Source organism: Pipistrellus hanaki, assembly GCF_964339955.1.
Source record: "Pipistrellus hanaki genome assembly, chromosome: 18".
In the NCBI taxonomy this organism is placed as follows: domain Eukaryota; kingdom Metazoa; phylum Chordata; class Mammalia; order Chiroptera; family Vespertilionidae; genus Pipistrellus; species Pipistrellus hanaki.
In genome coordinates, this window is record NC_140520.1 from 37,594,557 (window position 1) to 37,621,716 (window position 27,160).

General features: G+C 45.7%; 1 protein-coding gene across 1 annotated transcript; it reads right to left on the reverse strand.

The window, feature by feature from the left end:
* Window positions 1-239: 239 nt before the first annotated feature.
* On the reverse strand, window positions 240-18,824 carry MAEL (maelstrom spermatogenic transposon silencer; the record flags this gene model as incomplete). The annotated part of the gene is made up of 12 exons (XM_084866555.1): window positions 240-842; window positions 1,315-1,390; window positions 2,044-2,176; window positions 5,173-5,235; window positions 7,977-8,118; window positions 8,237-8,291; window positions 10,019-10,143; window positions 13,622-13,663; window positions 15,793-15,948; window positions 17,034-17,133; window positions 18,348-18,440; window positions 18,681-18,824. The coding sequence occupies 12 exons, from the start codon at window positions 18,822-18,824 to the stop codon at window positions 676-678; spliced, it is 1,296 nt and encodes a 431-aa protein (XP_084722681.1). The 3' UTR covers window positions 240-675.
* Window positions 18,825-27,160: the final 8,336 nt, after the last annotated feature.

Genomic DNA, 27,160 nt, shown 5'->3' on the forward strand with positions numbered 1-27,160 from the left:
GGAAGTATTATATTAGGTTTACAGAAGAAAAAGTCATTGACGTAACCAGGAAATATGTAAAAGTCTGTCTGAGAGAACGTGAGGGGCCGAGTCACCACGCGGTGAGGAGAGCTCGTGCCCAGTGGGCCCGGCCTTCGGTCACCCTCTGGCCTTGTGATTCGGGGATTACATAATCCCATCTTGGCTTCTCCTCCTTCAAATGATTCTTTTTGCCAAAGTCAGCATATTTCAGAAACTTTAAGTAACAAAACTGTTTTTATTAAAGACAATTTATTTTAGATATTTGCAATGAAAATAGCCAGCAGGTCTCAAGAGAAAGGTTCTACACGTCATAATGGGGAAAAACACAGCAACACTATCTTAACACCTCTCATACAGAAATCCGATGCCTGGCTGTGGAGGAGGAGATGACCACAAAGCACTCCTCTGAAAGGGCAGGATGGTCCGGGGAGTGAACCTTCCAGGGAGTTCCTGTTACAGTCAGGAAGCAGAGCAAGCCCTTGAGAAAAAAGCAAAAATGCCAAAATCTTCTCCAACCACAATTACTTTTACTACAAAACAGGATTTCTGTACAAGGCAGGCCGTTTCAGAGGGTGCATGTACCAGGGACGTGCTCACTGTCCGGGCTGCAATCAGGGGAAGGGCCGGCTATTGGTTCAGAGCTGAAGCACATCATTAAGACAAGGAGGAGAAGGGCTTGTAGCCGCCCTTCGGGGACAGGGACGGGGAGAGCGCGGCCTCACAGCTGGAGGCGCCCGAGATGCGCTCCAGCAGGCGCGTGATCCCTCTTCCCCGCACACTGCTGTTCGGGCCGGAAATCTTCACCCCCGAAGGGTAGTCACCTGAGACAGTGAAACGCAAGAAGAAAAGCCAATGTAGTTTGTCACACGACCCCCGGCCGCCGCACTGCAGTGCGGCTCCCTGGCCTGGCGGCCGGGATGCCGAGAGCCCAGTGGAGGCAGAGGCTCAGCAGCCACCCGCTTGTTTTCAGCCCTGAGAACCGAGACAGAAGCTCTCCGGCACCACCTACTTTAGAGGTATTTAACTTTCCCATCGTCCCAAAGCCACCATCCTATCAGAGCCAGAAAACCACGGCTGCCACAGAACAGCGGGCTTTCTTCTGAGTGCCCTAAACAAGTCTGAGTGACACAGCACACCGTCCAACTGCCCCGGTGCTCGTGGCCACTACAACTGCCGCTCCACCAGCTGCGACCTAAGCCCGGGCAGAGCACGTCTCAGCGCCACAGCCCGGCTCAACAAACCCTGAGGCCCGAGCCCTCCGGTGGACATTCCCATCAAATACAAGATGCTTACCAGTGGGTGTGTTTGATCTTGGTTCCTGATTAGAATAGTTGAAATGAGAGAATCCTGAGTTCTCAAACCTTAGCTTCTATAAAAAACAGAAAGAAAAAAATCCAGCAGGAGTGGGGGGGGGGGGGGTGAGGAGTTACCTATTTCTTATCAACTATTGCATCTACTACAATTTAAAATTACTCTTTAAAAAAGACAACCAACCTCCATTTCCCCAATGTCTGACCACCTTTTAAAGAGAAGTGCTGTGGAGGGGCTTGTTTGGAGGGAACTGGGCCTGCAGGGAGCACAGCCTGGAATGGAAGGGGAATCTCAGCCGCAGTCCTGACAGCTGTGCTCCAGCCGAGCCGGCCTCCATGTGAGCAAGGATGCAGAGGGGGCAGGGAGGTTAGACAGTCTGTAATCAACCCTGATTCCAGCATAGACATCTCTGAAGTAAAGATTTTAAATAGCTACTAGTGTATTACCTGCATTCAGATATGTAAGTTTGGAATACATGTTTGGATGTGGTGTGTGTAATTTTCATTTTCTTAACACATTGTCGGTGAGAGTGGGAAATGTACCAGGAAGGCAAAGGGTTTGTGCAGGAGCCACCTGAGGAGAACTGCTCCACAGGCCATGGAGATTTTAGGAACTTTAACGGGAGGGAGACCCAAAGGCCTGACCGGCTGCTGGCCAGGACCACACGGAGGAGGACACAGAAGAGACAGGCGCTCCACAGCCAGCCCTTACCTGGTACCGCCCTGCATCCAATATGACCATCTTGGGTGTCACCCTGCTGCTGGCCTCATAATCCTGCAGGGGCACGTGGGCCTCTGTGAGCTGGATCCCAAAGAGCGTGGCCAGGGAGTTGCTGATGCAGTACCTTCAGAGGGAGGAAAGGTCACCACCAGGTCTTGTCCAGCCCCCCTTACAAGCACTCACCCCTCAAACAGCTATTTAATAAAGAGGCATTATGCTGCCGAAACTGGTTTGGCTCAGTGGATAGAGCATCGGTCTGCGGACTGAAAGGTCCCAGGTTCAATTCCGGTCAAGGGCATGTACATTGGTTGTGGGCACATCCCTGGTAGGGGGTGTGCAGGAGGCAGCTGGTCGATGTTTCTTCTCATCGACATTTCTAGCTCTCTGTCCCTCTCCCTTCCTCTCTGTGGAAAATCAATAAAATATATATATAAAAAAAGAGGTATTATGCTAATTGGTCCTAACAGTGTCCCCACCAGTCAACAGGCTGCGCAGCACAGAGCTGGTGGGCGGGGACTTCCGCCCCCAGTGGAGACACAAGCAGGCCCCAGCACTAACATCAAGCTAAGGCTGCCTCGGAAGGGGAGGTGGAGGCACTTGCAGGCCTGCCACCACGCTGCCCTGGAAGGGGGCATCAGGATGGGCCGTAGTGATGCCCCCAGCAGAGGTGCATGCAGGTCTGCTGTGCCGCCTGGCCTAGAGGGGGGTTGTCAGGAGGAGTGCGGGCCTAGGCAGAGAGTTCTCAGCACTCCTGCACCAGGGTCTGAAGGTGCAGAGAGGAAGGGAGAGCAGATGGGCAGTTAGGACGTTTAGGCCAGGAGGGGACAGCGGATAGGAGCACGGCATGTGGAGCAGTTCTCTGTTAGTGGGAACAGGCCAGGAGGGGAGAGCAATTAAGTGGATCAGGCCAGCAGGGGAGAGCAGTTAGGCAGTTAAGGGGATCAGGCCAGGAAGGGAGAGTAGATAGGCAGTTAGGGGGATCAGGCCAAGAGGGAACAGCAGATAGACAGAGGGATCAGGACAACGGGAGCAGTTAGGGGCATCAGGTAGGCAGGTGGGTAAACACTTAGGAGCCAGTGGTTCTGGATTGCTAAAGGAACCCCAGATTGGAGAGGGTACAGACCAGGCTGAGGGACCACCCCCATGCATGAATTTTGTGCACTGGGCCTCTAGTCTCTCTATATAAAAGCCTAGCCGAAACCGGCCTGGTTCAGTGGTAGAGCATTGGTCTGCGGACTGAAGGGTCCCAGGTTCGATTCCGGTCAGGGGCATGTACATTGGTTGCAGGGCACATCCCTGGTAGGGGGTGTGCAGGAGGCAGCTGGTCAGTGTTTCTCTCTTATCGACGTTTCTGGCTCTCTCGCTCTCTCCCTTCCTTTCTGTAAAAAAATAAATTAAAAAAAAAAAAAAAAAAAAAAAAAAAAAGCCTAAGTGACTAAATGACCAAACGACTATTTGACTGGTGGCTATGACGGGCACTGACCACCAGGGGGCAAACGCTCAATGTAGGAGCTGCCCACTGGTGGTCAGTGTGCTCTCACAGTGGGAGCGTCGCTCAGCTGATAGGCACCAGACGCTGGGCTCATGGCTGGGGAGCAAGCCTCTCCTGCCTCCGAGGCAAGTGCGCTACCAAGTGGAGGCAGCAGAGGCAGGCACAGCGGGGCCAGGCTCCTCCCAGCCACCTGCCACTTACCGCACTACTCATCCTGTAGGGCAGGGGTCCTCAAACTTTTTAAAGTGGGGGCCAGATCATGGTCCCTCAGAGAGCTGGAGGGCCGGACTATATGAACTACTAATTCCTACTGTAACACCTCGGCTGCGCTCACTGCCCAAAAAACCTGGCGGGCCGGATCAGACTCCTCTGCAGGCCGCATGTGGCCTGCGGGCCGTAGTTTGAAGACCCCTGCTGTAGGGGATGTCGACTGCCAGTTTTGCCCGTAGGCCTGTGGGGATCAAGTCCGACATCCCCCCGAGGGATCCCAGATTGCAAGAGGGTGCAGGCAAGGCTGAGGGACCCCCACCAGTGCACAAATTCATGTACTGGGCCTCTAGTCCTATATAGTAAAAGTCTAATATGCTAAGTGCCCAGTTGTCCAGTTGGCTACTCAACCAATCAAAGCATAATATGCTACTGATATGCTAAGGCCACTCAACAACTATAGGGGGCAAATGCTCCAACCTGTAGGTTAGCTTGCTGCCGGGATCTGGTCAGTTGGGACTGAGCTAGAAGGGTCAGATATGCCCCTGGAGCACTCCCACGATCACTCCCAGCTGGCCAACCTCCCACATCTCTCCCCGGCCCCGATCGTGCACCAGTGGGGTCCCTTGGCCTGGCCTGTGCCCTCTTGCAATCTGGGACCACTCAGGGAGTGTTGGGGAGCCGGTTTCAGCCTGATCCCACAGGCCAGGATGCAGGACCCCACTGGTGCACAAATTTGTGCACCGGGCCTCTAGTTTCTCCCATAAAACCTGGCTGGCAGGGACATTGCTCTAAACTGGCAAAAAGAAATCCAGCAATTCTGAAAAGGAACAGGAATAGTAGCAACATATATAAAACTGGCCACTACTAATATTTTTAAGTATTTTCACCATTTTTAAACCTTAATATTCTGATTATCAGATAACATTTCAGGTTCATTATAAGAGAATACGAATGAGGATAAAATCACTAGAATTCTCAAATAAGGCAAGGAGAGGGCACCAGAAACAAGACTGCAATTTGAAAACGCTCATCTCTCCTCAGATCCACCTATGTCAGTGTGGAAGGGACCCCAGAGACCCCAGAGCTAAGAAGAGAAAGTGGGTCTGTTTCCTGCACCTTCACAAGGGAGCACTGCCCTCGTGGCCGCAGGACTTCCTCCTGCAGGAGCCTCGGAGGGAGACTCCATAAGTGCTGATGAAGGTTTGCCCCAATCGCTCAGGTGGTAACTATGCCAGAAAAGTAGGGACGAGGGGGGAATAAAAGAAACAGAAAGGAAAAACCCACTTTGCTTTGAAAAAAAAATCGTGGAAATAGAGGCAAACAGCCTTCTCCCCAAAAGCAGCCACCAGGCCAGCCCAACACCAAGGCTTCCATTCCATGGCGACCCCGCAGGAGAGGAGCTTCTTTCTCCAACTTACGCAATTTTCTTGCAGACAGCTAGAGCGCAGAAGAGAATGTCATTTTCCTCATGCCACTTGCACCTGTATAAAAAAGGACTTTAATCTCCTAATCTCATGAGAAAGCACCACTTAAGGGTTTTTGCATGCTAGACTTCTAATTTACCTCATTGATATCATCCAAGGAAAACTGACACTATTACTTAATATGAAAGTTTAAGGTTCCTAATTTAACACAAAAAGATTTTTAAAAAACAGATCTTTTTATGTTACTTCCTCTGATGCAAACTCATGACGCTACAAACCACAACAGGCCAATCTTACCTTGAACTCACACGAGCGCTGCAGACACACACAGTGCCCAAGGTTAACACGCACTCGCTCAGCAAGCATCTGCTGAGTGAAAACTGTTAAAAACTATGAGAAACTACCACTTGTAAGTGACCTGTGTACAAAGTGCCATTCCCCAGGGAAGGCCCGACGGCCACAGCTGGCCCCAGGACAGTCAGCAAGCCCGACAGAGCCCGTTTCTCCAGAAGCAGGCCCTCCTCCCAGCACGCATGGCCTGCGCAAGAAAGGCGCTAAAACAGACTGGAAAGACCCCCAAAATAGAGTTGAACCAATTTCATCAAAAGACACCTCTTGTTCTTTGGATGGAGCTTAACTTTATAAAGATTTCATTCTCCCAAGTTAATTTATACATTTAATGCAATTCAAGGAGCTTTTTTTAATGGAACTAGACTGAAGGGAGTGATACTTCTGAATACACATTTTTGTTTGAAGCATGCTAGTGCACTACCCTTTCAAAACATAAAACAAAAATGTGAGAAAACAGAAATGGAATAAAACTAGCAAATAGACTTAGCTATATTTCAAATGAGTAATTTAACCACTCTGATAGGGAAGAAAAAACCCAAATAACTTTTGAACAAACTACTTTCTATTACCTTCAGACTGAAAAACAGCTGGAAAAACCCGAGTCAGGGTATCTATCTCCTGACGGTGTCACTGACCAATCCTGGGCCACTGCTAACATGCCCTAGGCATGAACACACACAGACCCCGAGCCAGGCTCTCTCGCAGAGAAGGGAAATGCAAAAGCAGCCAAAACCGGTTTGGATAGAGCGTCGGCCTGCGGACTGAAAGGTCCTGGGTTCGATTCCAGTCAAAGGCATGTGCCTTGGTTGCAGGCACATCCCCAGTGGGGGTTGTGCAAGAGGCAGCTGATCGATGATTCTCTCTCATCGATGTTTCTAACTCTCTATCCCTCTTTCTTCCTCTCTGTAAAAAGTCAATAAAATATATTTTTTTAAAAAAATAAGAAAGAAAGAAATGCAAAAGCAGAAGGTGGCAACCAGGAACCCCACGCTGGAGGACTGCAGCTGCAGGGTTAGTACAAACTCACGGTGAGAGATGAGCGAGCTACCTTATACATGTGCAGAGGTTGTGTGCATGGACACGCCCAGGCAGTGTGCTCCAGGAGAAGGAGCACCCCTAGCACTCAGAGCTGTTCCCAATCCTGTCCTGGTGGCAGGTGCCGGGGCTCCAGAAGCACTAAACAAGCCCTAAACAAGCCGCTGCAGGGCATGCTGCGGGGTAAGCCAGGCCCACGGGGGCCAGAAAGCAAAGCAGCACAGATGGCCAGCCAGGACCCTACTTCGAAGGGATGCCCTGGCCATGAGAGTGAGTTACCAGGATCACAGGAACATTGCAGCCCGAATAAAGTGGAGTCCATGAGTCCACTCTCATGAAGTACATTACAGATGCATCCTCCAGTGGACAATGGGATTAGAAAAATCACTATTTCACAATCACAGCAGTAACAGTTTCAGGTGAAAATCATTCACAGATGCTAAAACCAACGATTTCAGGCACAGAATCTCAGTCTCCCCCACAAAACATTATAAGGGGGAAAAGCCATCACTTCAGTGGAGAAATCTGGAGGACACTGTCTTAACAGGTGATCAGCAGTGCCATCGGTCCCTGGGCAAACACGTGCCTCCTGATGGGAGACGATGGGAGACAGCCTCTGTGCTGTTCCTCACACACATGGCCTCGGTCTAACGAGGAAATGCAGGCGACTCCACTGGCTGCCGCCTCCACATGCCAACTCATGGAAGTCACAGAGAGGGACCATCCCAATGAAAGGAGCCTCAGGAGACACAGTAACTAAACGCAACCCAGGATCCTGGAATGAACCCTAGACTAGATGTTGTTATTGTTGTTTTGCTGAAAAAGACATTATTGAACCAACCAGCAAAATGTGAGCGTGGCCTCTTGGAGGCTGTCCTGGACCAGGCAACCCCCCACTCTGACCATCATGCTGGGGTAAAACCTAGAAATGTGTTTGTTCTTAGAAAAACACTTTCCTACTGAGGGTATAAAGGCATCATGGCCACAATCAACTCTCAGTGCCAGAGACAGTTATAAAGGAAACGCATTAAAACGTTGAGTGAATCTGAGAAAATGGCATATATGACATCTTTGTATTATTCTTGCACCTTTTCTCTAAACCTGAAATTACTTCAAAGAAAAAAAAATACTTCTGCTGATATATTTCACTTACATATAATATTTATATGTTTGTTGTAAAATAAATAGACACTTTTATCACTATAGAAATTCTAAGTGGAAGTACTGTCACTTTAATTGGCAGTTTTGGGTTGTTTTTAGTAGACAAAGTAACAATGTATCAATGGAATCTTATATTCAAGGATTCCAGGGTTTGATAGGAAAATATGACCTAGAAAGGCAAAAACTAATCCTACCATATTTTTTCTGTTCAGGAAAGAAATCAAAATCACTATCACAAAACCACTGAGTACCTTGTGTTGCTAGAATAATCCCACATGGCCACGTCGAGGAGGCTGCGAACCCAGGTCTTGGAGGGCTCCTTGAGGAACTTTTGCTGGTAGATCCCCACTACAAGATCCTCCACAGTGAGAAGCTCCAGATTTTGCCTGATTTCTTTCATTGGTGAACAGAAACAGACAGGATTAGTGACTTCAAGTACGGAGAGCACTACACCAAAATGGAAACAAACCCAGATACCACTGCCCTGGAACAGGGGCTCAGGGCTGCTCACCTGACCCCTTCTCCATGTGCTTCAGACACCAGTTGACTCTGGCTCTATCATCAGACTGCAGGAGAGAACAAACGACTTGACTTTTCTCCTGCCTGAGTTACTTTTTATTAATGCTCTCCTCTTGGGGGGGGGGGGGGGTTGAGCAGAAGAGGGTGGTGGGAAGGGAGGGACTGGAGAGTCTGTGTCAACTAGATGAGAACTATAGCAAAGAGCAACATGTATCAGAAAAGACCACTACTATTAATAACCAGCTATATTCACAAAATATTTTATGAAAAGCTAGTGAGACTTAGGGTAGAGAAATAAAGACCCCAATGTTCAGAAAAAGATAATCTATTCATGGTTATGCTAGTAAATAGTAAGGTTAAAAGCCAATTCTTCAGCTCCTAGACTAGAAGAATTTAGACCCAGCAATGAACAAATGAACTCTAGAGAATAAGAAAGAGTGTCAAAGGATTGCTGCAGGACAGTTTTAAATAAACGGTAATCTTGTTTAGACGGATGGGTCTGTGGACTAAAACACCCACTCTTTAGGGTAAAAGGATGTTGAAGGGATTTCAGGAGGAGGAGGAACTAAAAACGAGATCAAAGCAGCCTTTAGTACAAGAGAAATTTAGAAGAAAAGGCATCACACCGAATTACACTGAAAATGACTCAGTGAGTCACACACACAGTGAGTCACACACAGTGAGTCACACACAGCTAACACACACAGTGAGTCACACACACAGTGAGTCACACACACACACACACACACACAGCACACACAGCTAACACACACACACAGCGAGTCACACACACAGCTAACACACACACAGGGGGTCAGACACAGCTAACACACACACACAGCACACACACACACAGCACACACACACAGGAGGTCAGACACAGCTAACACACACACAATGAGTCACACACACAGCTAACACACACACAGGGGGTCACACACACACAGTGAGTCACACACACAGCTAACACACGCACAGCTAACACACATACAGCTCACATTACAGTGAGTCACACACAGCTAACAAACACAGCTCACACACACACACATACACAATGAGTCACATACACAGCTAACACACACACAGTGACTCACACACACAGTTGAGTCACACACAGCTCACACAGCAAACACACACACACAGTCACACACAGCTAACATACATAGCTCATACACACACACACAAACAGCTAACACACACAGTGAGTTACACACACAGCTAACACACATACAGTGAGTCACAAACAGCTAACACACACATACTAATACACACACAGTGAGTTACACACACAGCTAACACCACACAGCTGTCTCACACACACCACACAGCTCTCACACACACACAGCTCACATCAGTGAAATCACACAGCTTACACACACACAACTCACACACAGTGAGTCACACACAGAGTCACACACAGCTCACACATACACAGCTCACACACACACACACTCATACACACACACAGCTCACACACACATAGTGAGTCACACACAGCTAACACATACACAGCTCACATACACACAGCTCACACACACAGCTAACACACGCTAACATACACACAAGCTAACATACACACAGACACACACACAGTGAGTCACACACACAGTGAGTCACCCACACAGCTGTCACACACAGCTAATACACACACACAACTACCACACACACAGTCACACACGCAGCTAACACACAGGCAAAGGGTCTTTCTCTGGGGCCTTCCGTGGACCTTGGTTGCCTAAGGCATGCCGTACAGAAATGCTCCCGCGGACTTTACCTTACAGTAGATGGGTGGCCACTTCCCTGGGTTTGGATGAATGAACCTGTAAAGGTTTTGCAGCACAGTTGCTTGGTCACATCCAGATTCAAAGTTTGAAATAGGAATTTTGTGACTAGAATCACCTGAAGGAAATAAAGAAAAGGCAGGAGTTCAAAACTCGACTAAGACAAATTTTACGAAGCAGGTATGAAAGTAGGAAGAAAGGAAGAGCCGTAGGTGCTTCCTGTTGAGCACTGAACCAAGCGGGTTAGCTTAGGGACTTGGTCTTACCGTCACCTTATCAGGTAGGGGGTACACAGAGGAGGGAAGCTGCAGTCACAGACGAAAGCACCACAGCGCCCCTTACCCGGTTTGTTTTCCGCAGTTTGTTACCTGCTTCAACTGTGATCTGAAAATATTTCATTGAACAGTCCCTAAATAACAATTCTTTAAGCTTTAAACTGAGCACATTCTGAATAGTGTTATGAAAATCGCAATGTCCCTTTCTGTCCCACCCAGGATGGAAGCCACCCCTTTGTCCTGGGTCTCCATGCTGTAGACGTTAGCTCCCTCTTCTCACTCAGTAGTCCAAGTTAGCAGCTCGACGGTCCCAGGGCCACAGTGTCTGTGGTCACGTCCCTATTCACTTAAGAACAGCCCAGAGCACAAGGGCAGTGGCGCTGCAACTTGGATCTGCCACAGAGAAGCCGGAAAGGCTTCCCTTGTGTGAAGAGGTGCAAGTTCCTGACTAGTTAAGAAAAACAATTATATGCTAAGGTTGCCAAGATCCTAAGAATGAATCTTCTATCCATGAAATGCAAAGAAAAAAATCATGAAGAAGGCTAAGCCAGTATAATAAGATATTCTGAAACAGACACATTCACATAACTTGTCTTATTATTACTGTTATTAATCTCTCAGTGTGCCTAACTGACGTTACACTTTATCCCAGGTTTGTAGAGAAGAACACAGTACCATAGGGTGTAGGACATCCTCGGGGCGTTCAGACAGGTCCCCTGTGGATAAGGGGGGACAACTGTGTTAACAGTTGGCAGTGGAGTGAGAACTGAAACCCAGGTTTGTGAAGTGACTGAACCTCAGGGTCTTCACTATTTCATTAATCTGTTCATTAATAAGGCCACAGAATTTAACAATAATGACCACTTTTTCAAAGTTGTAAGAAGAGTTCCATTTCCAGCAAAAAATGGACAAGTTAACTCAGACCAACCTTGCCACAAAAATGCAAAGTGCTTAGAGACACATCAGCGGCAAGGAATTACCAGAGGAGGTGGAAGTGAACAGACCCCAGAGCAGAGCCTCGCTGCGGGGCACTGGCCCCCCGAGTCGTGTGCCAATTCCAGAAGAGGGAGGTGGCTGGTGGGAAGTGCTTTGGGGCACGGCAAGCTAGTGAGGCCCCAGGTGTCTAGAAAAACCAAACAGAAATCCTCTTCGAAGAAAAGGAACATTATTATAAGCCTCAAATTACTTCAAAATCATTTTTAAACACTTTATACAAATGACCAAGTACACAAAGATACAAGAATCAGAACCAAAACAGAGTGGTAGAAAGAGACCCCAAATAACCCAGATTCTGAAGTGATTGGACAGATTTTTAAACAGCCATGCTTATATCTGAGATCAAATTACAAATTCAGCATAAAACTGGAAACTGCAAGAAGGATACAGGAGTTCAACTTCTGATAACAGTAAAGAGGGGGAAAGTAAACCACTAAGACACCTGCTTGAAGTACAAATGTGGTGAGGAAAGACGGGCTCACAGCCTCAGGAGAAGAAATCCTGGAGCTGAACCTGGTAACTTGGCATTTACCAATTCTGGAAGAGGAGGGTCAAAGGATGGGAAACTGAGTTGTTGACAGACCCAGAGCTAGTAAGAATTAAAAGTAATACTCCAGTGTTACTGTGTTTATAAAGTATCCTATATAATAAAGAGCTAATATGCTAATTAGACCAGACAACCGAACAACCATCCAAATGACCTTTCTGACAAAGCTGGGGCTGCAAAGGCCAGCTGAGGCTGCAAGGGCTGAATGAGGTTGCAAGGGCAGAGCCCCTTGCATGAATTCCATGCATTGGGCCTCTAGTTTGTAATAAAAATATTCAATTATCTTCCGGCTTCCATTGTTTATGCTGTAAAGTCAATTATAAATTTTACTGATGATCTTTAGATAGTAATCTGTCCACCTTCCCCCCTTTTTAGTAAAGATCAACTAGAAATAGACTAACTCTCATAAGGTCTGAACCCAGCTTTAACCCTGAAATTGGATTAAGGCCATCAGATCAAGGCCAGCCTTGGGACAGAAGCAACATCCTCTTTGGGGAGAAAAAAAAACATGATACTGTCCAGCACTCAATAAAAAATAACCAGACACATGAAGAGATATAACTTGAACATCAAGGTATCCAACGGACTTTAATTTTAATAGACCCAAAAATAAAAATAAAAAGCTCTATATCAGGGTTATCAGACATAAGCCATTAAAATAATGAGGTTTATTATAATCAGGAAATAAAAAAAAATAATTTCAGCAGAACCATTAACAAGAACCAAATGTGAATTCAAAGACTGAAAACACATTCCTAAGACTACAGAATAACCTTAAATAACAAAATCAGGTAAATTAATCTCTACCTTTAACATGAATGTACAAAGGTTATGAATAAAACTTTCTGGTAAAGTTTTATTTTTATAACTAGTCTTTTACTCCACCTGGAATTGACTTGTTTATGGTGTGAGGTAGAGATTCGGTTTATTTCCCCCTCACCCTATACCATGTGGATAATCAGTTATCTCAGCCCCATTACTGAATAATCAATTTACTCTCAGACATGCAGTGCCACCTGTACACACACAAGCATTTTTGGTATTTCATTCTGCTCCATTTGTGTTTTGGTATTCATATCATATTGTTATTGAAAAACTCAAAGGACACAACCAAAAGTGAATATAATATACTCATTTACCTTTATAAATATTATAAAATAGCTGATTAGAAAAACATTTTCCAATTTTAAACTTTCAAATATAAATTTTAAAATAAATCTATTATCACAATTTTCATTCTAATCAAACAGGAACCTGGTTAAAATCTAGTTTCTAGAAGAGTTTAGTTCAAGAGCTGAGGTATATACAGTCATGTCATTTGGCTGCTGAAAATTTGAAAATAAGAACCTGATTTCCTCATCTAAAGTTAATTCAGAGCTCCTTTTATGTTTAACACTGTCATTCTGTCATTTTTGAAGCATCATCTTTTTTCTTGACTCTGAAAAGTCTCCCCATAAATTCCCATAAACCTAGATAATCTGATACCTCCCCTAAAAGACTTACCTATATATCTGGCCAGTAAAAGCAGCCAATGCCAAAGCCAAAGGCTATGTGCAGACAATAAAAACACAACCCCCATAATGGAAAAGAGGCATTATACTACAGAGTGTATATAATTTTAAAGTTTTTAAGGATCATATATACATCTACCACTTCTATGAAGAGTCTCCAACAATCTTAGGGTTATTTTTCAACTGACATTTCATGTGTCTGGTAAAAGCAGTAAGTCTTAACCAGGTACACACACACATTCATGTTCCCCTCTCTTTTATACTTACTTGCAGCCTGACAATGAAACCGAAATCCTCGTGGAATTTCACCTGTAATACAAAACATTTTGCTGAGAGGAGCAGAGATCTGGCAGCAATAATATTCCACAGGACAACCACATCATAAGATAGGTGGGTAACTGTTACTGCTATGTGAAAATATAAGATAGGAAACCGATTTCATCGTGTGTTTTTATTTTTATTTATATTTATTTATTTATTTTTAATATATCTTATTGATTTTTCACAGAGAGGAAGGGAGAGATAGAGAGCTAGAAACGTCGATGAGACAGAAACATCGACCAGCTGCCTCTTGCACACCCCCTACCGGGGATGTGCCCGCAACCAATGTACATGCCCTTGGCTGGAATCGAACCTGGGACCTTTCTGTCCGCAGACCGACACTCTACCATTGAGCCAAACCGGCTTCGGCTCATCGTGCGTTTTTAAATCAAAGGCATGACTATCAAAATTTTTTGAATTTGTGTCAAGCTACTTTAAAAAGCAAATTATTCCTGACCAAGAAAGAAACCTTAGGTAATAACACTTGGCCCTGGCCAGTATGGCTCAGTTGGTTGAGTGTCACCCCGTTAACGGGAAGGTGACTGGTTTGATTCCCAGTCAGGGCACATGCCCAGGTTCCAGGCTTGATCCCACGTTGGGGTGCATGTGGGAGGCAGCCAATCAATGTTTCTCTCCCCCTCTCCCTTTCCTCTCTCTCTAAAATCAATAAAAACATGTATTTCTTTAGAAAGAACACTTGTGCTAAAGGGTCTGAGCTCAGGGTTCAGGAATGGGCCTCAGGGGTTCCTGAGGCCCTTGACAGCTTAGGTTCTCTGAGGAAAGGTCTCCAAGCTCTATCTCCCTCATGATTTGCAATCATATAAGTAAGTAGTGATTTGGCTTGTCCTGGGCAGCAGCTCTCAGTATGAGCAGGATTCGCTTTTCTGTCATCCAGAAAGAAGAAAACGTGCTGGGCATCTTAATGAACTTAAAAGCAACTGACAAAACCCAGGAAGTTCTTCTTTTCCCGACCTCTCCTTTACACTTCTCTATACAAAGAAGTTGTACTTCTCCTGCTTACCTTTAAAGGTACAATGTCCCCTATCTCAGTGGTTCCCAATGTGGGGCACACGCCCCACAGGGGGCAATTTGATTTGGGGGGGGGGGGAATTCAAGGAATGAGTTATCAACAAATAAATTTTGCATTTCTTATGGTTCTAGGGTCTTCATATAAAGTATATAAATATAGAAGGTGACATAGTTATGTATTTCAGTTCTCTATTATATGTTTTAAAACTTTGTTATTTCTTCATATCACTTCATGTTATTTATTTATTTATTTAACAATTTCTTAGTGATTTCTTCCTCAGTACTTCAACTGTCTCTTCATTCTTTTGTTTTTCTCTTTCACGGATGCCATGTTCTTTGGAAGCTTGTTTAGACCAAGTTATTAATGGCCTTTTAGGCTTCCTCCATGTGAATAGGAGTTCACCTTTTGAATAATTAAAATTCTATGTCACAGGGGAGGGGGGAACTTCAGGATTTGAGAGATGCTTAGGTGGAGCGTGGTCAATAAAAGGTTGGGAACCACAGGTCTATCCTCTTGAGAACCAAACCAAATCCCATGCCTTTGTAATGAACTGCTTTGATGAGGTAGAACAGTGAGAAGAGATACTAAGAACATCTGAGAGCCTGCAACTATGAGGCTCTTTCCACACTTTCTCACCATTCCTTAGAGCAGCTCTCTAATAGCTTCAGGATGGTTAAGGACTTTGCTCAAAGTTACAAAGCAATAAATAGTTATAAACTGGTGACAGCTGCAGTGAAGGATGGTGGAAAGAAACCCTTGAGAGGAGCCACAGTATAAAAAGCTTTTAGAAAATTCCCCAGCAGGCGAATTTAGAGCAGCAGGTGAGCACAGAGCAGGTGAGCACAGAGCAGGTTCCAGGCATTCCATCCATCCAACTCTGATGCTTACCTGAAGTTAAAAGCCTAAACCAAAAACCTGTGTCAACACCTAATTCTTAACAGTTTTTCAACCAAGTATTATGAAGTCTTGTTACAGTTTAAGCACTCAGATGGACATCAGCTTTTAAGAAAACAAATAGTGTATCAAATGAGTTCAAGATAAAACCCATACTTTTAAAGATATTAGCCTGTTCCATCTGGCTACTCACCAGGAGTGATGAAACTGTGGAAGTCCTCTATGATACCGTCTTGGAGAGAATATTTCACACAGCCTATTTCACAAGGAAGAAAGCGCTGTTCACAGTGAGGAGGCAGCTCGCCATGGCTAAAAATGTTCAAAAAATAAAAAATGCCTCCAAGGAGAGCTAAAAAAAAAGAAGAAAAAAATCACAGACAACATGAACGGATGAGCATCTCGAATTTATCCTTATACAAAAGCAAAACTCTAGAGCCATTTTCCTTTTGTTCCTATATTCTGAAAAGAGATGGGAAAGAGAACAAATCAGCCATACAGGATAAATGAGTCAAAAGTTTTCCAATAGCACTTATCATAGGTTAAAGCAGTAACTGGTCTGCTAGAAGCAACAAGACAATTCAAACTTGCAGCCGACTCTATATAATTTAACAAAACATAAGCCCTGAATATCAGAAATGACCCATAATCAACAAGTCTAAGAATTTAGGAAATGAGTCCGAATTAGTGTAGAAAAACTGATATAAACTATGGACAATTTAGTTCACCCTTTCCGGGTTACCAATATACATAAGACCATCTATACATTATCTTAAGGCAGTCTTATTATCAGGACTGATAAGACTGTTGTAAGTTTATGAATCTTCAGCAAAGTCAGACCACAGTTAATAAAAACAGCCACACTAGTGGTTGAGCTTCAACCTGTGGAGCAGAAGGTCACAGTTCAGTTTCCGGTCAGGGCACCTGCCCGATCCCCACTGTGGGACAAGTTGGGGGCAGCCAACTAATGATTCTTACTCATCAATGATGTTTCTATCTCATTCTCTTCCTCTCTGAAATCAATAAAAATAAATATATAAAAAAAAATAAGCCAGAAGGGAATGGCAAGGACTCTTATTAGCTATATTCTTTTCTGGGCTAGATCAATAATTCAACTTTACCTTTACAACACAAATGTGTGTAAGTCCCTATTTTCTTAAGTGTCTAGCTATCAACACTAATCCATAAAGTATGTTTGATAACACATGAACTGGTAGAAACCAAGAGAACAGATTTTTGTAAAACAAAACTCTCCAGTGTTACTTCAACAAATTACATGATCTCTTACCATGTTAGCGCCATCATTCGTGAACACCTGTAATTGATTACTTTGAAATGCAGGTTCAAAATAAACAGAACATGCACTTACTGATCAACATATTACAGTGTCTTGAGCACCCAAATTTAACTAAACGAAACATGTTAGAATTACTCTACCTTGATCATTTTTTAGAGACAAGCTTGATATATCCGGCGGCGAAACATTCTGCTTCGGCACAAGCATGCCTGGCTTCCTCAGTGGGGTGCAAACAGGTTTCTGAAGAGGAAGAGAATGATTGACCACATACTTACTCTTGCTTGGCACTTTAAAGCACAAACTTAAATTTGGCAAAATAGCTGGAAAACAGTCCACAGATTACTTCAGTAACCACTCCAGGCCAATGGGTAAATACATACACGCTTGTCAATGACAACAAAGGGAAAGGCAGACAATGATAAAAAGATCCCGAATCAAAAGTGAGTGGTAAATAACTTAAATTCAATCATTGCTGAAAACTACTTGTCCATTACTGATAATCTAAAGTTTAAACTATTCCTACTGAGTCATAAAATGTGCCAGTCCAGTGGCCAAAGGGACATCATTCAAAAAATACTCTAATACTGTTTGCTTTTCAAAAAAAATAAAAATTATGCTGACTCCAAGTGTTAATGGAGTGTACAGACAATACAGCTTACTTTCTGATGGGAAACATCACACACTGTAGTAAAAAGAATGGGGGGGGGGGGAATCAAGGTTCGCAAGTATAAATAAGTACAAATTGAAGTGATTAGAGCTTCTACCCTAACATAAATCCCCCAACTAGAAAATCTCAAAAACCTAACACATAGCAAAGCTCTCTGGAGTTTCAATCCACCGTTGGCAGTTGAGAGGAAGAGTGGAACTTCACTAGGTAAGAACGGAAAGAACACAGGCGTGGGAAACGCAGTTACCCGGCACTTCGATCTAAACCAAGAAAACAGTCTTACTCGGTATTGTTACGTTCTGCTTACACAGAAATTCACCAAATTCACCGTCTCCAATGCTTACCTGTACGGCATGAAACATTTGCCAACTCCTGAAAGTCTCCTTATGTCAGTATTTTACACAGGGCAGCTGGCCTGGTTCATTTAAAAAGAAATACTGGCCCAAACTACTTTAAAATACCCGAAAAAGCATTCTTTAGCCATGAAAGGGTGAAAAGGGACCCTCGGACTTCCGGTGATACAGGCCCTGAATGCCACAGGGTTCACTGGCTGCAGGTTCACTCATGGCATTCCCCTGGTCTTCGCGGCCAAAGGATATCAACCTGTGCCCTGGCAGGGCAGCCTGCTGGGTTAATGACAGGCATTCTGCCACCAGGGAGGAAAATTAAAACCTTCTCCTCCCAACGCCCCGCCATCTGCCCTGACATGCCCCGGTTCACTCATCCAGCACCTTCTCAACGGGCCCGGATGCCAGGCAGGTAGCTGCTCATCGCAGGCGGCCTTTACCTGCTTCTCTGGAGGTCCCGAGTCCTTTCCCTGGGCGGCTCTCCATGCTCGAGCCATGTCTGCGTACTTCTCCTTTTCGTCCTGGCTCAGGAGCTGGGGGACAGTGCAGGAGAGACACGAAGAGAAACAGCGGTGAGGCCCGAGCGCCCGGGCCCCGCAGGCGGATGCCTGGACTTCGAGGGGCTGCGGTTCTGGCGTCCGTTTGGCCGGGCGGGCGTAGGGGGTTTCCCTCCCCCTGGCCCAGGGTCGTTGTCCTCCTTGAGGCCTCCTTCCCTCCGGCCTCGTCCTCCGGCCTTGCCCTCCGGCTTGCCCAACTGCCCTGCCCGCTGACCCCTCCAGCCTTACCGCCCAATCAGCAGAGCAGTGGGGGATGGCGTCCGCCACGCGAGCCACCGGCAGGCCTCGCCGCCGCAGTTCAGGGATCTTTTCCTGCACGAAGAAGTAGTAGGCATTCCGGGTGGCCTTGCGGTTCGGCATGGCGAACGTGGCCAGGCTTCGAGGGACCTGAGACAGCACCAGCCACCGGCGCCCTCGCCGGGCTCCCGCCCTTAGTAACCGAGGCTGCGCCTGCGCGCCCGGCGCCACAGCTCTCAGCCAATCAGGGCGCAGCGCGCAGCCGCATGGGCCACGCTGGTGGCAAAAACGTCAGATCCCTCCGCGAGCGGCGGTGAGGGCGGGGCGCGGGTGCGGGTGTGAAGCATCCTGATTGGCTGGGGTGAGCCGGCGGCGTGGTGGCAGCGTGTTGTCACGGGGAAGGCCTGGAGCAGTGTCTGGGCATTATTGCGTAACATGGAACCCGGCAGCGAGGGAGAGAGGACCAGCGAGTGCTCTAGTCCCCCATGTTTTGCGACTATCAGGGCCAACGGTACCAAGCACTGTGGAAGGTACCTGTAGGGGGCGGAGTGAGTGAGGACCCTTACAACCAACATCTTTGCCCCCAAGAAACTCACAGTGTATCGCTTCTCCGCCTTTTGGCTTAGATCAAGTGGATCTGTTCTTACAGCTTAATGTCTGCTGCGTCCTCTTTCCGAGGACAATATATTAAATGAATTTTTGGAGCAGGAAGGTGGAATTAGGAGCCTGCTCTGTCCACTTGACGCATCCACCCAGTATTGCAGTACCTCTGGGAACGGTATACACACGCACACACACACACACACACACACACACAAAGAGATACAAGAAAAAAAGGAGAAATTTACAATGTAAAGGGGGGAGATGACAAAACCAATGTTGTTTTCTTTTTCACCTTAAGTAATGTCTATTATTGTTGCAAAGATAATGTGATTTTTTTAAATACAGTTTTTAGTAAGTGTTAGGGAGGAAACACAGTAAGAGACTGAGATTTAAAATAATGTCCTTGAATAAAGTTTTATAGACTTCCTCATAAAAATCTGGTTCGTTTTTTGTTTTTGTTTTTTTAGTTTTGACCCTAAAATATATTTGTTCTTAGTTTTTCATAGTATACAACTATGAAAACTTTCTTGTTTCCATTATATTTTCTAATTGGATACTGCTGGTGTGTAGAGAAGGTAGTGATTTTACTGTTGATTTTGTGTATTTAGTCACCCTGCTGAACCCTTCTGCTGGTTTCAAGTAATACAGCCTAGTTTGCTTCAGTCAGTGGCTATGCATACATTTTTAAGATACTTGTTTTAAGATATTTTTATAACAAGCTATGCAGTTAAGATGTATCTATACCCCACTCTTCCCAAATAGATAAGCAGCTTAGCAAATGATTGCTTCCCACACTTGGTCTCCCAACCTGCAGCAGGCAGTTAGGTCTGAGCAGAGTAGGAACCTTAGGTCAGGTGCAGAGGTTCACTGGGTTGGAGAGCCCTGTGTGCAAAACTACAAGCCCTTGCAGGACCACTCCCCTATGAATTAACCCCTGGAAGATGACATCTAGGCTTCAGCTGTGTTTCAGCTCCGAGCCCAGAGAAGCAGCAAAATCAGATGGAGTGACACAGGGCTGACATCAGGACCAGCTGCATTGACTAATGACCTTCTGGTGCTGACTGATCAGTAGACCACAAGGGGGGGCACACCAGGGAAGCTCATGAATGTTCTATTGGGGTTCTCCCTGAGGCTTCCAGATGAAAGCCCTGGGTTCAGGGGCAAAGTGCAGCTCTTTCTATGGAGCACATCCCGGCCTTTCCAACCCCCTTCTTCCAGAGACCTTTTCCTTGCCTCTCCTTCTTTCTAAAGCTCCAACGGCCTTTTTTTGCCTGTTACTTGTTGCCTGAACCCATTTCTTCTATGGATCACTTCTACCTCTGTGGTTTATAAATAAACTTGCTCTTATAGTTTGATTCTTGTCTCTGAATTCTTTCTTAGCCAAAACTCAACTACTGAGGTTGCTGAACTCCGCTGAGGTCTAACACCTGGTGCTGTTCAGTCTCCCACAAACCCACTTGTCCACCACCCCACTTCCATTTCCAATGTTGTTTTAGTTCCACATTGCTTTCTTATAAGAGTGTTGTGACACAATTGAAGTATAAATTGAATATATCTAAAGCATACAATTTCATAAGGCTTAACGTACATGTGCAACTATGAAACCATCACCAACCGGAGTCTCCTCATCACCCCCTTAGGCTGCTTGAAGTTGCCCACAGTTTACTGATGTTCTGTTTATTTTTTCCTTCAGGCTCTTTTCTCTGTTTCATTTTAAAGTTTCTATAGCTCTTTTTCATGTTCACTAATCTTTCTGCCATCTCTATTAATCCCATCTAGTGTATTTTTTGTATCAGATCATTCAATTTTCATCTCTTGAATTTCATTTGAGCCTTTTTATATCTTTCATATTTTTACTTAAATGGTCTATATTTCCTCTACTTTAACATGGTTAGAATAGTATATAACATAGTTGTAATATGGAGTATAGTTATAATTATTTAATGTTCTTTTCTACTCATTCCACCATCTGTATAATTTCTGGGTCTGCTTCTACTGATTAATTTTTCTCCTTATTATGGGCTGTATATTGTCCAGCTTTTTTACAAGCTTGGTACTATTTGATTGGGTGACCAGAATAAGATTTACCGTGTTGAGTGCTGCATATTTTTGTCCTCTCCTTAGTATTCTTGTGCTTGGTTCTGTGACAGAGTTATGTTATCTAGAAACAGTCTGAGTCTAGATTTTCCTTCTTTTGTGGCTAGCTTTTATGCTTTATTCTTTGGAATCAGAGCAACCTTTAGGACTAACATTCTCCTCTGCTGATATAGCACCTTTCTGGGTACTGTGCCTGACAACCTGTGAGTTTGGAGATGTTCCTACTTTGGCTGATGGGGGAAAAAATACTAATATTGATAGCCCTGGGTGAATTTCAGGGATTGTTCCTTCTAACCCTTTCAGGTTTTCTTACCATATATTCAGCTGGAGGTTCCGGGAAGAGCCCCCGTTGGTGTCCAGAGCTTTTTCTTTGTGCTGCTTTCTCTCTTTTGGCAACATACCCTGCCAACGCTGGCCACTGTGGCTGCCTAGACACCCAACCCCACTTCCTCATGCCAGAAAAACTTAGGCTTGCTAACTTATCCCTCTTGATGCTGCCTTCTGGATACTGTCTTCAGGAAGCAACCTGGGGCAATCGCTGGGCTCACCATTGTTTATTTGTGTGTGTTTTTTTCAGGGATTCTTCACCTCTGTTACCTCATTCCCAATGTCTGAAAACATTGTTTCATATATTTTGACATGTTATTAGTGGTTTCGGGCTGCTGAATAAATTCATTTTAAATGGAGCTAGTCATGAGAAGAAATGAAAGAAGAGCATATGTTAAGGACTGAGACAATAAAGAGTTTGGTGTGTCCTGAGAACAGGCAGAGACTGGTTTGTGTCCAGTCAGTGGAGAATGATACGTGCTGAGGTTGGAGTGATCAGCAGGTCTTTGGGCGTGGCAGTGTCAGGGGCTTAGGTATCATTCTAAGTACGTGGGTGGTCATTTAAGGGTTTTAAAAAACCACATGATATGGTTCACAGTTTAAGAAGATCAATCTTGAGGCTATAGTTTCAAAGCTGCATGAACGGACATGGGGACATGAGGTAGGAGGCTCCTTTGGGATTCCAGGGAGAGATGATGGTGACCAAACAGAGAAGAAGCCGTCAATGTGGAGAGAAGAGGGTGGCTTCAAATTGTGCTTTGTGGAAAAACAGAAGATGCTGATGGATTGGAGGTAGATGTGAGAAAAAGCAGGAATCCTAGGGTTTTGGTTTTAGTGACTCAGTGGCCAGTGGTGCCCTTTTCTAAGAGACTGAGGACTGGGCGAGGAAGGACAGTGCTAGCGAAAAAGAGTGTCCAACACTCCCAGTGATACATACCATCGACCTGCTCCTCTCCTTCTTTGATAAGACTGACTTTTTTTTTTTCAGTCTTCCTTAAATAAAGTCCTCCATAAACAGAAGTTTCCCCTCATTTCAGCCAGATCAATCTTCCTGGTCAGGAATTCTGGGGGGTTGCAGGTTTTCATTCGGTGTGCATAGCAGGAGTAGGGGGAAGGGGTGCAGAATTCACTTATGAACATGCCAATTTTGAAATACCTATTATACAGTCCAGTGGCTATCTGTGTCTGGAGTTCTGGGCTAAAGATAGATTTTGGAAGTAAGCCATATAAAGATGGTAAAGTCGTAGAAATGATGAGATCATGCAGGGTGAGGGTAAAGAGGGGGTGGGAGAAAGGATCCAAGATGGAGCCCTGAGGAACACAGCATTGAGAAGCCGTTAGAAGAGGGTTACCCAGTAAAGGTGACTAAGAAGGAATGTCTGGAGAAGCAGGGAGAGCCCGGCTGGAGGGGCTCAGTTGGTTGAACATCATCCTGTGCAACAAAAGGTTGCCAGTTTGATTCCCAATCAGGGCACATACCAGGGTTGTGGGTTTGATCCCCATTCAGAGCATGTGCAGAGGACAACCAATGTCTCTCTCACTTCAATTTCTCCCTCCCTTCCTCCCTTCTTTCTCTCTCTAAGCATGTCCTTGGATGAGGATTAGAAGAAGGAAAAGAAGCAGGGACAGAACTAGGAAAACAAGAGAACGGAGTATTTCCAGGAGGAAGCACTTCTTTCATTCAATAGGTATTTATTAAGCATCTACTGAGTACAGACTCTTTTTTAGGCATAATAATAAATTGAATAGAGCAAAACCTATAGTGTGGGAAGAAGGCAATAAAGAAAGAAACAATTACGCATAGAAGACATCTGAACATCTTATTGGGCAATAAGTCCAGTGAAGAAAAATGGTGCAGAATAAGGGAGCAGGGACCAATGGCAGGTGTAACTGTAGGTGTCAGAAATGGCTCTATTTAAGGAAATGGAATTTAAGCTACAGAAGGAAGTGAGGAAGCAAAACAGGAAGATGTTGGGCAAAGAGCATGCCAGTCAGAGGGAATGGCACGTGCACAGACCACGGTGGGCTCGCATCAAGCATGTTTCGGAACAGCAAAGCTTGCCTGTGTCTGGAGTGAAGTAAGTGAAGGGGGAATGAGAGAGGATATCAGAGGGGGAGCTAGCACCAGATCATGTGGCACTTGCAAGACCACTGTAAGGACTTAGGACTTGAATCTAAATGGGTGACAAGTCATTGGAGCCAGGATGGCTTCTGCTTTACTTATTTTTTATGAAGGCGTGATTTTCAGCTGAATGAGTATTGTGAAAACCACCCAAGGAGGCCCAGCATTTTAGGAAGACATTTTCCCTAATGCTAGTTTTCTCCTGATGCTAGTTTAAATGAAGGCCCTGGCATGTTCAGAATGCCCCCTCCCCCTGTTCTGTAATGGTAATAACAGTAACTGACAAGGAACGCCACCGTGTCAGACTGTTAAATGTGGCACCAGGGTTATCATCTCTCCTCTTAACAACAACCCCTGGAACAGATGAATGGACACCCCCATTCTGCAGAACAGAATATTGAGACTTAGAGTCGGGAGGTGCCTTCCCTGGACCGCCCAGCCTGGAAGTGGCTCTATCGCTCTCATTCCAAACTGTTCACTAAAAATGCTCAGGGTGCTTTGCCAAAGCAAGAGGGGGTTTTCCAAGTCCCCCACCATCTCTAGATGTGGCCTAAATGCATGACCACATCTGTGAGTGACAGCCTAAATCCGGCCAATTCCCCCTGCGTGCTATGTCTGCACATCTGTGGCCTCGGCCAGGTGGTGCGGATACTGCCTCTGTGTCTCCCTTAGTGTGTCTCACTGGCCACCTGCCTTCCATTCCTGCTGCTGCATCATCTAGTTTGCGTGCTTGTTCCTTCTCGTGCTCTTGTCTTGAGCTCTCAACTGGAAAAGGCCTCTGCTTGCTTCTCTCCCCACCAACCCATCTCCCACCCTGTGGCCAGAATAACTTGGCTGAAATGCAGGTCTGATCTTGCTCTTCTGCTTGATCTCCATATGGGTGGTCTGTTGTCTGGAGAATTAAGTCCAGACTTGGTGGCCTGGCTCCCCACGGCCTGACGTCAGCCCACCTTTCTGGCCTCATTGCTGACTCTGCCCTTTGTGAAGCCACATTCCCGCAGAGACCTCGCTCACCTCTGCTGCTGCCTGCTGCCTGCTGCCTTCTGCCTGCACATCTGCGCCACCTCTGGTCCATTTCTGCTGTTAGAAATTCTGCCCGGACCATGATGAAAACTTGGCTCAGTGGCCACATTTCTCTGACCAACATTCCTGATGGGTAACTGCCCCCTCTCCCACTGCTCCCTCACCATTCCTGGTCTTAAGGTGACCCTGCTCCATTGTCACATTTGAAGACCACACGCCTGTCTCTCCTCCACCCTCACACACGTGGTTGCCACTCAACTGTACGTGCTGTGACTTACTCATCTTTAAATTCCTATTCATCTTGAATTTCTAGACAGCATAGTTCCTGACGATAGTAGGTGTTCACTAAATATGAATAGAATGATGAATTCAGGGAAGATAGAAGAGATGATGAGGAAAAGGCAAGAAGAATACCCTTTATATAATTTCTTGAAGTTTGTAATTCATTAGGCAAATCCCTACAAACCATCTCTGTGGGGCAGGCACCACTCAGAACTGGGGTCGGGGTACAGAATTAGCTGGTGAGAGCCTTGCCCCACGGTTCCAGCACAATGGCTGAGCCCACCAGACCCTTCTCCTATTTGAGCTGCTTCCTTTCTGATGCTCTGCATCCTGGCCCATTTTCTGGGGGTGAGGTCATCGGATGACGTGCTTGCTCTGGCTCACTTCTGTCTTTGACCTGTGCCGGCCGGGGGCCTCGAGGAGAATGCTTGGGGCTGAGATGCAATCTTCTGGCTGAATCACTCCCCTGCACCTCAGGCCCTGAGGACATCCAGGAAGACAGACCATTGTTCACCTTTCCCCTCTGGGCCGAAGATCGGGTTTGACTCCTGGAATCTGCTCTCTTGCTCATTTGGAGGCTGTCAGTGCTGTTCTGGTCCCCAAAGGATGCTAAGTTGAGACGAAAACAGACACAAAAGCAAAACCTGCAGATGGGGCTCCTAACAGAGAGGCAGGCTTACTCCTCTCGGGCCCTGTAACTCACAGTGGAATGACAGGCTGAGCCACCAGGCAGTCAGGACACCCAGGGCTACAACTGCGCAGAAGGAACTTGATAACTGCTGACGATCAAGGCAGACGAGAGCAGGTGTACACTGTGGCTTTGTATCCGGGTGGAGATACTGGCCTGACAAAACACCTCTTGCCCTCACTCCTCCCTCCAGGGGTGTCCCAGAGCACACTGCAACAGCCTCTGTCCAGCACCTTTTCCTGCATCATAGAAAAATCAGAGAACGTATACAAATAAAGAAGAAAATATGAGGGAACTGCAACCCTCTCCAGCATAACCACTGCCACTCCTCCATTGTTCCCGTTGCCACTTTAAAATGCATCTCCCACCATGGAGACCACTGTCTAAATAGAATTTGATGTTCTTCTACAATTTTATGCTCTGTTTTCTGCACAGTCTCCTTGACTGGACCGCTGTGGGGACAGCATGATCAGAGAGCTCACGAGGGGGAGGCTGCCCCCATGGGGGTGTGGCCTCCGGGCGGATAAGCAGGGACCACGAATTCAGCACTCGGTGCCACCGCAGCTTGATCTGAAGCCTGAGACAGCAGGTACTTCAAATCTGCTTGGAGACGTGGAATTTTCAGCACAGTCTCCAATCTCTTACTTATTATACACTTCCCACTGCTCTTGGCAAGACAGCCTGGAAAACGTTTGGCATCCTATACTTCCATTTGCATTTCCTTTCTGCAGGCATTTTCTTAATGGAGCTGCTTGTTCCCCGATAGGAACAGGCTTCCAGGTTGAAAATGGCTCCGGTTCTCAGCAGAGGTGCCCAGAGTCTCGATATTTTGTTGTTGTTGTTCAGTTTCTTGCTTTAATTTAAATGTTTTAAAACTTACACTTTGTTTAAGGTGGTTTTGAAGATACAGGGAATGGGAAAGATAACAAACCTAACAGGTAGCACAAGGGAAAGGAAGATGAACAAAACTTAGATAAGAAACTTAAACAAATAACATGGTATAGGAATTCTAAACGTATTTAAAACCATTGAATTGTACACTTTTAATGGGTGAATTGCATGATATGTGAATTAATCTCTTTAAAATTGAGAGAGAGACATGGATTTTTTTTTTTTTTGGTTCCAATTATTCATGCATTAATTGGTTGATTCTTGTATGTGCCCAGGCCAGGATCAAACCCATAACCGTGGTGTATTGGGACAACCCTCTAACCAACTGAGCTACCCAGCCGGCACCTCAATAAACCTTTCTCAATGGTGCAGAAAGCAGGGGGGAGAAACAGGGTATCTGGGTTGGAGTCGGGGTCAGAGAAGAGA